The sequence below is a fragment of the Crinia signifera genome, chromosome 2 (assembly GCF_055691185.1).
Source record: "Crinia signifera chromosome 2, ASM5569118v1, whole genome shotgun sequence".
NCBI classification, from domain to species: Eukaryota; Metazoa; Chordata; class Amphibia; order Anura; family Myobatrachidae; genus Crinia; species Crinia signifera.
In genome coordinates this window covers 337,636,463-337,648,869 of record NC_139218.1, presented here as the reverse complement: position 1 = coordinate 337,648,869, position 12,407 = coordinate 337,636,463, and the positions used below count along the sequence as shown (strand labels likewise).

The following is a 12,407-nucleotide window of genomic DNA, read 5'->3' as shown; positions in this document are numbered from 1 at the left end:
TGTTTCAACCCTGCAGTGTTTCGTAATCATTGGTTTCTTTATGTAGCATACAGATATAGTCACGCTCATTGGAGCGCCGCCATGTTGAGAGAATTCTCTACCTCTCCCCCTCAGACTCTCCACTTCTATACAGAACATCAAACAGGCTCTTAAGACCCACTTCTTCACCAAACCCAGCAAACTGTCCTCCTAACCTTCTGTTCCTCGCCCTATCTCACCCTCCGGTGTCACCCCTGTCTGTCTGCCCCTCCTCTTTAGAATGTAAGCTCTCACGAGCAGAGACCTCTTACCTCATGTGCTTATCCTTTCTTGCACCAAAGCACGCTGTTTGCTGCCACCTTGATACTTTTATTGCAGCAATCAGCTGATGTTCCTATAATCATTTACCCTCTATCTGTCCTGAATTGTCTTCAACTGTACGTTACGGTTTTCCAGTTTGATTATGTGTACTCTGTAACTGGGCGCTGCAGAACCCTTGTGGTGCCATATAAATAAAGGATAATAATAATAATTGTGAAGACCAAACAGGACTCACATCAGTAACTTTATTGTAACCAGAATAAATCAGTTTATGTAAGAAGATGCTGTGTAATATAAGAAAAAAGGATACTTGTGTATTTGCAGGGCGCCCAATTTACATACGTATGACACCGAAGCGTGGCGAGCGCAGCCGGTTACGCGTCCTCCCGACCTTTTCATACCCCCACTATCCTCGTCGGCGTGGAGTTGATTTTCTAAAGTGTGGCAAGTGCAGCGAGCCACCGAGCCCGAAGCGTGGTATTACTTTACATGTATTCCGCGTCCCCTCGCGGGGCTCGCTGTGTTTGCAGCGCTTCGGGGTGACGTGTATAGTGAGGGTGTGCATGGGTGCTTTTAAAATTAAGTACCATCACATCTCATGGTATGGGTGCTTATACAATGAAAAATCGCATCGCATTGCACAGAAAAATTGCATGCAATGCGATTTCACTACGCAGAATAGCCCACTAAGCAAATAGCTTAGTGGGCGCCCTACTAATACACAAGTACCGAAAATGATATGGTTAGGTTAGAAATGTGCAGTAAAACGGCTTTTATAAGGCTGTTATACTTTCATTGTAACAATGACTCCTTCCTGTCCCATTCCATTCTCTGTAGCACTTGGATCTCTGGGACTTTGACGTGTTTGTGTTGAATAGAGTGAGCGAAGATCATGCCTTGAAAACTATTGTTTTTGAACTACTGACCAGACACAACCTGAACAGTCGTTTTAAGGTAATTTGAATTTTTTTTTATTCTTTACAGCCATTGGGCCTAATTCGGGTTGAGTTGTAGTTTTGCTTATAAACCACAAAGCTGCATGTTGGGGGCCACCTAGTACAGGACACCCAGCATTCCAAGCCCATCCCCGCGATGGAATTACAAAGTTTTGCAATCGTATTGCTGTCATGCAAACGGGTAGCCTCCTGGCTGCAAAGCCAAGCGACGGGATGCCATGCTTAGGGTCAGAACAGCTGCATGTGTTGTCATGTAGCCACTGCAGCCAGCCCTGCAAACAGTCCAGAAACGCCTGCGCCTGTTTTTTAACACACACACACATCCGCGCTGGCAATTTAGACTGTTCTCACATTTTTCACAATGCGACTGTAGTTTAATGGGACGTGCATATTCCCAATTTATTGCTAACAATTTTTTTACATTGGGGCAGATGTATTTACCAGCATTAAGTGCATATGCTTCACTTAACACTGGTTAACTGGGGGGGGGGGATAACTTTTTTAATGTATTATCAGTGCACCTAACGTGCGCTTGGGACAGCCCGCCGAATAACGCTCCGCACTGCTGTCCCCTTCAACCCCCCCAGTCATTTATGGCTCAGGTGATGTATGACTGGCTGTTAGGCATACATCACCCATTAAGCCGCTCCAGCCGCTTCGCCAGCCCAAGGCTAGCGTTGTCCTATTCCAACCGCAGGGACACGCTAGCCCTGCTGCTGGCTCTGAGCTACAGGTGCCCGCTCATTATGCAGGAGGAGCGGGACCCGTTATTTTAAAAAGTTATTGCATGTTAATACTTGTGCCCCATTTTGTCTCCAGAACAACCACTTTACATACACGTGTGCTCTGTTCACAGATTCCTGTTGCATTTCTAATGAGCTTTCTGGATTCCCTCGAGAGCGGGTATGGGAAGTATAAGAATCCTTACCATAACCAGATCCATGCAGCAGATGTAACACAGACAGTGCACTGCTTTCTACTGCGGACAGGCATGGTGGTAAGTCCCTTCCCCTTCCATTATTTGTGTGTGAGTGTGTGCATGTATGTGCGTGTGTGCCTTAATAATGATGGCTGCTTTCTGATGCTGCTTTGTGATTGCTGCTTCAGCCGGCATACCCCCCCCCCCCCCCCCCCTGGTGACCTCAGACTGTATTACATCAAGCCAACTGTATTTTTCTTTATAATATTATAAAAGGAATGCAAAGTTGTGGGCAAAGAAAAAAAAACAGAAACTTTGCACCTGGACAAACCATTCTGCAATGCAAGAGGTGCCAAAACTACTTTTGTTTTGGATGCATGATAAATACTGAATGCTTTTGCATGCAGCCTACAAATACTAGGGATCTATATTTTTATACTACATTGTAGAGTTCAGCTAAGACACACCCCTTTCTTACATTTTATAGCTACCACATCTATGCTGACGTTCAGACTGCCCCATCCTGGAAAGGGCAAACAGGTTGGCACAGTGGGCAGAAGTATTGGGGAGTGGTGCTGGGGTGGGGTGCAGAAAAATGGGTGTGTGCAGGGATCATTGCTTGCAACATCATGACCATGCTCCCCTCGCTTCACCCGGATCCAGGAGATTTTAGCTATGTTCTGGGGATCCAATAGTGCCACCCACTTTTCAAGAGCCTCCTGCAATATGGTTTTTCCAGAGTGTAAATTTGCTCCTTCTTTTTTTTTTGCTACCAACTCTGAAAAGTAAAGGATACTGTAGGTATTTGTTCAACTATTGCCATCAGTGTACGCACTAACAGTATCATTTAGACTAGGGGTGGCCAAACCTGTCCTCAAAATCTACCAACAGTTGATTTTTTTCAGACAACCTGTGGATCTATAGTAGGTATGAATGCCGCATGTTTAAAAAAAGTGACAGATCGTAATGACTACAGCTGTGCACCACCTAGGTGATTTGGAAAACGTGGACCGTTGGTAGATTTCAAGGACCTACTTGGCCACTCCTGATTCAGAGAGTAAGAAGTTGTGATATCAGAATCTGTTTTCAGATCGGCCATAAACTAGCTTGGCCAAGTTGGACAAATGAGGGAATTTTAGTGATGCCTGAAAGTTATTTGATTAATAACTAACAGATTGCTGCAGATATTACTGTATCTGACATTGGTATGATGCTATGCTAGCACATACGGATTACCTCAGCAAACGGTGGGATTGATCTGCATGTGGCAAACATACATAGGAATAGTCAATCTCCACTTTAATCTTTGTTTCCTGTGGAGTGAGAAAATACACAGCAATTCTGTCCCTAATTGCAGTTATGAAGGTCAAAAACATCATCACACAGCCCAGACATAATAATAAACTGAACACATAATCAGCGGTGAATAGTAATTTTCTATAGCACATTTAAGAGTCTGTAACTTTCTTTAAGTGATCGTGAAATTGCATCAATTTGAAAATCCGACCCTCTTTTATTACTTAATTAGACCGAGAATAACAAATAGTTTAATTTGTGCTGTGCCAGCAGCTGCGAACCCTCATTTACAGTAATAAATGTTGCTTCATGTAATGAAGAAGATAGCTAGATACATTATTGAAATTGTTATAAATGTACCTTGTTACAAAGGGGTAATTCAGTTTTTGTTTAACCTGGGACAACTGTACAAAGAAACATTCATTTAAATGCTTGAGTCATCAGAAATGTACAATTTTTCTATGGTAGAAGTACAGTAGCTCTAATCGGGGGTAAGCTGAGATTTCACTCACACCAATGAAAAGGTACCACTAAAACTTGAATTGTTAGCATGTAGGTCTTGTGAAACTACACTTCCAAGCATGCCTTGCCATAGTTTTTGCATTCCCTGATATTAAAACAGTGGCATGGCATGATGGGACCTGTAATTTCACAACAGCTGGAGGGCCATAGTTGTGTTACTGTCTTACAGTCTCATAACAATAACCTGCTTAAAACTAAAACCACATGCCCACCCAGCATACATACTGGAGAGGTCCTAAAAGCTTGCTGGTCCTATGACTTGAATTTCTGCTCCCTAGCAGTGATGCTAGCATATAGTTGTGTTTTTTCCCAGAGTATATGAGGCCAGATATATTAAAATGTGATTGCATTGTATCTACTACATAACAAAAGGTAATTATTAATACAAAGGGGGTTATTCTGATTCACTCGGAAAGGCACAATCACTCTCTAATGGACAAAACCATGTGCGCTGCAGGTGGGGCTGTTATAACATGTGCAGAGAGAGTTAGATTTGGGTGGGATTTGTACTTCAAACTGATATCTATATTGCAGCGTAAAAATAAAGCAGCCAGTATTTACCCTGCACAGAAACAATAAAACACCCAAATCTAACTCTCTCTGCACATGTTACATCAGCCCCACCTGCAGTGCATATGGTTTTGTCCATTAGAGAGTGATTGCGCCTTTCCGAGTGAATCAGCATAACCCCCAATATGCATTAGGAAATGATGACCAACGCGTTTCATCCTTTTGTGGCCAGTTTATAATACCCTGCCAACTTCTGGGCAGTTTTTTATTAGTGCCACCTATAGATCGGCTCCTCTATAGATCAGCATCCAGTAGCTAGTGCTGGGGTAGCCAACTCCAGTCCTCGAGAGCTACCAACAGTTAACGTTTTCCAGGTCTCCTCACAGAATCATAAGTGAAGTAATTAGCTCCAGCTGTGGATCATTTATAATGTGTCAGTAATGAGTGCACCTGTGCCCCAGCTAGGTGATCTAGAAATCATGAACTGTTGGTAGCTCTCGAGGACTGGAGTTGGCTACCACTGGACTAGAGCCTCCAACAGGACCCTCTCCCTCAAAATCATGCTTTCACAATAGAACATGTACATTTGTTACAGTACATTTTCTACAGCCTTTAGGAAAAATTAGGTGCAAATAAGAATGATAGAAATATTTTCACAATATTTGATCATTATATAATGTGCTGCTCCACTCAGAGCATGTAATGATGTATCTGGCAGTCCACACAGATGAACCAACAGGGCTGGATTAAGAATCATATGGGCCAGAGGCTGAAAATGTTCAATGGCCTATTATGAGAAGAAGAGCTGTCACCAGTGCTGTGTGGGTGTGGCCAGTGGTGGGTGTGTCTAGTTCCATGTGGGTGTGTACCCCCCTACACTATCATCCCCAAAGTCTCCCTAAATATGACAAAAGTGTAAATATGACATCATCCTTTGAAGAAGGCAGGAGATGCCGATTCTCTAGACACTACAATGACTAATCCTCTCTTTGTCAGGCAGAATCTGGTAACAGTGATAATACCATAATGGAATAGAACTCTAATAAAATACCTTGTTGTTTTATAATACGGAAGGAAGTGCTAATATTGAATATGTAAATATTTAAACACCACAAGAAGACTGCAGCTCTCCTTTGCTGCAGAGTGCTATAGCGTGGGGGAGAGAACTGACTTTGAAGATGGTTTTTGTTCTTTTTATGCTCAGTAGCCTCATTATATTTCAATATTTTAAGCACACTTAAAGCACTGCACATAAATCTTCAGTTATTTTAAGCGGTAAGTTATTACATTTTCTATTTCCCTTAACTTCTTCTGCAGTATAACTGTCCTCATACACCCTCTGCTGGCTGCTCATGAATCACAGCTGACTCCTCATTGCCTGTCTTCTCTTGCACAGCATTGCCTAAATGAGATTGAGATCCTGGCCATTATTTTTGCTGCTGCCATCCATGACTTTGAACATACAGGAACTACAAACAGCTTCCACATCCAGACAAAGTAAGGCGACCGATTTTGTGTCATAAAACCATGATGAATGGCATAACACCCCTATAGAGGTTATTTACTAACAAGGTCCATATGTGCGGTCACGAATATCTCCTAGCGACTAATCAGTTAGCCGCTTGAATGAGTTAGTTCCAATTATACAGGAAAAGCGTATGTCTGTTCTGTTGCTATGGGGACACTAGTTGATTGTTAGACTTACAGGCGCTCATGTTTGAAAAATCCTGTATTTTCTGTTCTTCCTTTGAAGGCAAAAAAATAAAAATAAATATAAATATATATATATATATATATATATATATATATATATATATACGAAAGGTTGGTTGGTTTTAACTGTTAGAAGGCTGACAATTAATAAAACACTGCCACATTTCACTAGGATAATTAGGGCAAAGAAATAACATACTGAAACAACAACACGAAACAACATACTGTTGTATACTGTATATGACTCATATACATACTGTATATGAGTCATTTCACATATACAACGTCCAGATTATCCTACTGAAATGTTGCAGTGTTTTATTATTGGGTGCTTGGCTAAAACCAAAGACCCAGAGTTTAGGGCGCCCTCTCTTCTCTTACTTGCCAAATCTGTGTACAGGAACAGGAAGATTTAATGAAGACTGGTGAGAGGCCAAATGAACAGATAAGTTTTTAGGGCGGTTGGTAAATAGTCTGATAATAGCTGTGGAGGGCACTGTAGACAGGGTGCCGGACGGCTCCCCGATATTCGGGATTCCGACAGTCATTACTCCAACGTCGGAATCCCGACTACTCCGTCGTGGGGGTCCATGACCCCCACAGAGGGAGAATAAAATAGGTGCCCGCAGCGTGGCGAGCGCAGCGAGCCCACAAGGGGCTTCATTGCGCTCCCCCCGCTGTGCAGTTGGGATTCCGAGGTCGGAGAAATGACTGTCGGAATCCCGACTGTCGATGTGTCATATGACACCCCTGTAGACAGTGGCGGGCTGGGCCGGGGGGCAGGGTGCCACATGCCCCCCTGGCTGGTATGTATTGCCGTGTCCTTGGCCTGGCTTTGTGTGTCTGGCGGCTGGGTCAGGCAGAAGAACCAATATTTAGCGTGCCTACGGGCAACCGCTATGAAGTTATCAGAACTGTATTGTACACTTTGGCATCAGATGTTCTTGTGCAATTGCCATGTGATCTGAAAGCTTGATACCTTTAGGAACACAGGTCTGCTGCAGGAGCACCCCATTTCACTTGTGCAGGGGTGTCCAATCTTTGATAAAAGTTATTTTGGAATGTCTGTTACCCCCTCAGCCTGCTGGACATAAAATGAATTGTTTACGTTGTTTCTGTTATTATCACACCAATCTTCATAGGTCAGACTGTGCTATCCTGTATAATGACCGGTCAGTGTTGGAGAACCACCATGTCAGCGCTGTTTATCGGATCATGCAAGATGATGAAATGAACATATTTGTGAATCTCACCAAGGATGAGTTCTCGTGAGTATGTTTTTGTACTTTTGCAGTTGATTTACTTCGGACCACACAGTGCTGAGGAGTGATGAGAGAACTAGCACCATTTATAAATCCATAAAAACGTAGCCATGCCTGGAAGCACAGAATAAGCTTGTCTGCTCTGTCATGGGATGGGAATGACTGATTTTGAGAGCTAATTTCCTTTAAAGAATACAAATTCTTTACTTTCTTACAGATCTGAGGACAGTGTATTACCAGAAACTCCACAGGATGTAGCTTCTGACCAGACTTTATACAGAGTAGTTATGCTGGGTAAACACTATAGGATATATCATGTAATATATCATTTTAATGAGAATAGTAATGAAATATGGTATAGTGTGTCCCCACGATACATCATTCCCAATTCCTTTCACTGAATCGTCCAATTGGATGTGTTGCATGTCCAATGGGAAGATTGCACAGTTGTTGTGTAGCTGCTTGCAGCATGCAGGGCCGCCAAGAGGTATGCCGGGCCCCGGTAAAAATTCAAGGGCAAGGCCTGATCCCTGGAGGCGTGGACAGCTCTTGCGATTAGGCCATGCCCCCAAAAATGTTTAGTGGGGGTGAGTGTGTGATATTGTCCCCCTCCTTAGCAGCAGCAGTACACGCCTATAGCATGTGCTGTGCTGACAGCAGGCTCAGCATGAGCTCTCACGCTGTCAGTGAGATGCACATGCTGAGCCTGCTGTCACCACACACATGCTGTAGAGGTGTGTGCTGTTGCTGCTGCCCGGGAGGGACGGAGGGGGAAAGGGGGCGGTGTTGGGGCCACCACTGGGTACCTCCAGCAAACCAAGACCTGGGTAATTAGTACCCACTGTCCCCCACCCCCCCCCCCCCCCCGACTCGCTGGCCCTGGCAGCGTGTAACATTATAATGCACTTAAAAAGGCTATCACACTGGTACAATGCATACAACTATTATGATGTAGAAAATATTTAATAACAATCATTTCAGAGTCCTTATTTCTCTATTTAATTCTGCCATGTTTATTAAATTTGTTTCTCAAATCTCCAGCATAAGTCAGTAAATTCTCATGACAGTTCTTAATGGAACACAAAAGTGCTACAATAACTATCAAGGTCGCTATATAACGCACACAAAGCAGTTTACTGGGTTAAATATACAGTTGGGCAAAAAAGTATTTAGTCAGCCACCAATTGTGCAAGTTCTCCCACTTAAAAAGATGAGAGAGGCCTGTAATTTTCATCATAGGTATACCTCAACTATGAGAGACAAAATGAGGAAAAAAAATCCAGAAAATGACATTGTCTGATTTTTAAAGAATTTATTTGCAAATTATGGTGGAAAATAAGTATTTGGTCAAAAACAAACAAGCAAGATTTCTTGCTCTCACAGACCTGTAACTTCTTCTGTAAGAGGCTCCTCTGTCCTCCACTCGTTACCTGTATTAATGACACCTGTTTGAACTCTTTATCTATATAAAAGACACCTGTCCAACACTTCAAACAGTCACACTCCAAACTCCACTATGGCCAAGAGCAAAGAGCTGTCAAAGGACACCAGAAACAAAATTGTAGACCTGCACCAGGCTGGGAAGACTGAATCTGCAATAGGTAAGCAGCTTGGTGTGAAGAAATCAACTGTGGGAGCAATTATTAGGAAATGGAAGGCATACAAGACCACTGATAGTCTCCCTCGATCTGGGGCTCCCCGCAAGATCTCACCCCGTGGGGTCAAAATGATCACAAGAACGGTGATCAAAAATCCCAGAACCACACGGGGGGACCTAGTGAATGACCTGCTGAGAGCTGGGACCAAAGTAACAAAGGCTACCATCAGTAACACACTACGCCGCCAGGGACTCAAATCCTGCAGTGCCAGACGTGTCCCCCTGCTAAAGGCAGTACATGTGCAGGCCCGTCTGAAGTTTGCTAGAGAGCATTTGGATGATCCAGAAGAGGATTGGGAGAATGTCATATGGTCAGATGAAACCAAAATAGAACTTTTTGGTAACAACTCTACTCGTCGTGTTTGGAGGAGAAAGAATGCTGAGTTGCATCCAAAGAACACCATACCTACTGTAAAGCATGGGGGTGGAAACATCATGCTTTGGGGCTGTTTTTCTGCAAAGGGACCAGGACGACTGCTCCGTGTAAAGGAAAGAATGAATGGGGCCATGTATCGTCAGATTTTGAGTGAAAACCTCCTTCCATCAGCAAGGGCATTGAAGATGAAACGTGGCTGGGTCTTTCAGCATGACAACGATCCCAAACACACTGCCCGGGTAACAAAGGAGTGGCTTCGTAAGAAGCATTTCAAGGTCCTGGAGTGGCCGAGCCAGTCTCCAGATCTCAACCCCATAGAAAATCTTTGGAGGGAGTTGAAAGTCCGTGTTGCCCAGCGACAGCCCCAAAACATCACTGCTCTAGAGGAGATCTGCATGGAGGAATGGGCCAAAATACCAGCAACAGTTTGTGAAAACCTTGTGAAGACTTACAGAAAACGTTTGACCTCTGTCATTGCCAACAAAGGGTATATAACAAAGTACTGAGATGAACTTTTGTTATTGACCAAATACTTATTTTCCACCATAATTTGCAAATAAATTCTTTAAAAATCAGACAATGTCATTTTCTGGATTTTTTTTCCTCATTTTGTCTCTCATAGTTGAGGTATACCTATGATGAAAATTACAGGCCTCTCTCATCTTTTTAAGTGGGAGAACTTGCACAATTGGTGGCTGACTAAATACTTTTTTGCCCCACTGTATCTACCCAGGAATTTGCCATGACATCATGATGCCGGCAATGACGGGGGGATCTCTACATTATAACCTCAAGCTCCGGGATTTCCCTGACCATAATAAGAACATGTCGTCTGTGTATAACCATAGATCATATCTGCTCGATCTGGAGTACAGGCTCATGACAGGATGCAGCTCAAAAAATTGATTAAATGATGTTGAAATTCATTTCTTATCATGGCTACCACCCTAGAATACTTAGACTTGCAAAAGAAAAGGCCTTGTCTGTTTGCCCTTTCTATTACTCAAGAAATAGAAAGATAGGAGCAATAAGGTGATACGGGTCATTGAATTTCCCATAGCAAGCTCTGCATTAGTGCTCCTTTTAGACTTTAATTAATATGGACAAAGATTCAATGGTGCGACCGATGTTGGTAACTAATGACGCAGAAAGCATGATTGCAGCACCTGTAACTAATGACGCAGAAAGCATGATTGCAGCACCTGTAACTAATGACGCAGAAAGCATGATTGCAGCACCTGTAACTAATGACGCAGAAAGCATGATTGCAGCACCTGTAACTAATGACGCAGAAAGCATGATTGCAGCACCTGTAACTAATGACGCAGAAAACATGATTGCAGCACCTGTAACTAATGACACATAAAGCATGATTGCAGTACCTGTAACTAATGACGCAGAAAGCATGATTGCAGCACCTGTAACTAATGACGTAGAAAGCATGATTGCAGCACCTGTAACTAATGACACATAAAGCATGATTGCAGTACCTGTAACTAATGACGCAGAAAGCATGATTGCAGCACCTGTAACTAATGACGTAGAAAGCATGATTGCAGCACCTGTAACTAATGACACATAAAGCATGATTGCAGCACCTGTAGACACTGACAGTGAGAGACTACTCCTCTTATATTCTGATGCATGGATGTATACAGGGAAGGACAATGTAGCAGCATTAGCCTAAAGTCACAGATGCACCTGCAGCATAGACACAAGGATGCCCAAGACTGCATCCCCCTCGACTGGTTTCGAAGGATTCACTTTTTGCCCACTAAGGGGGCATGGCCATGCCAAATATTTACTGGGGCCTGCTCTAGTGTACTAGTACTGATAATGTTTTGTAAACACAGCATCTCAATCAGGTATCAGCTCCCATATTCTGGCGTTCTAAGTCTCACCATACGGTGGGTTTTATGAAGATGAAAGCAATGCAGAGTTAGCCTGTCTGCACTATTACAGAAATGAACACAGCTCTAGATATAAACTTAGCAAGGCACAGGCCAGCAATGTCTAAATACAAAGCTGACTCCGTCCAGTGGGGATATATGTGCTTATACTATTTCAAGTATATTCATGTTTACTCTGTCATACTGTCATAATGGTACCCTGTGCCGTGGTTGTCATATATCCTTAAGGATATATTCACTAAAGTGCAGGTTTATAGAATTGGAGATATTGCCCATAGCAACCATATTCTAGCTATTTTCCTCTAGAAGGAGCTAGATAAATATAAAGTATTAAACATCCTACCAACTGATGTGTGACCTTGCATGATAATTAACACTTAACTTTAACCTGAAATAACGACTCGGAGACTTAGGTTTGGCAGAAAGTGTTAGCTGTATTCAAGAACCTTAAACTAATTTAATTGAACAAAATAAATGGTGGCCAAGAAAGAACGGCTAATTATTTAAGCTCCAACCATAACTATTCTACATGATCAACAAATATCCTATCAACAAGCGGTAACCGCTCAGCCTTCTAGATTGAATGCCCACCTGTCCGGGTGGTGTCGCTGTCCCCAACTGGGTGATCCAGCGAAGGCCTATAGTCAACAAAGGTGAACACACCGAAAACATCTACATACAATGAATCAACCTTTAATGAAGACCTTAAATCTCAGTCATTCCGTTCTTCAAACACGCACTTTAGTAACTATACCCATAATAGTCCCAGTGGCAAGATACACTTAATTGAATTAATAGGATTACACTATTTTGTACCTTAGTGGTCAGAAAACCACTTTGGCTCTGTGAAATGTTTTTTTTTTTTTTTTTACTTTTATTTTGCACACTACTCACAAGTAGCCCTAATACATTGAGACAATGCGGCCCAAGGAATGTACAAATCTCGTGTAATAAATATGTACATATTAAAACAACACTGATTATAT

General features: G+C 42.7%; 1 protein-coding gene across 6 annotated transcripts in view; it reads left to right on the top strand.

The window, feature by feature from the left end:
• PDE1B (phosphodiesterase 1B) overlaps window positions 1–12,407 on the top strand; it is a 307,280-nt gene that overhangs the window by 244,839 nt on the left and 50,034 nt on the right. For all 6 annotated transcript variants that reach the window (XM_083169525.1, XM_083169526.1, XM_083169528.1 and 3 more), the window contains 4 exons: window positions 1,138–1,254; window positions 2,113–2,253; window positions 5,900–6,000; window positions 7,359–7,484. In XM_083169525.1, coding sequence (XP_083025651.1) covers window positions 1,138–1,254; window positions 2,113–2,253; window positions 5,900–6,000; window positions 7,359–7,484 — 485 coding nt within the window. The remainder of the gene's footprint in view (window positions 1–1,137; window positions 1,255–2,112; window positions 2,254–5,899; window positions 6,001–7,358; window positions 7,485–12,407) is intronic.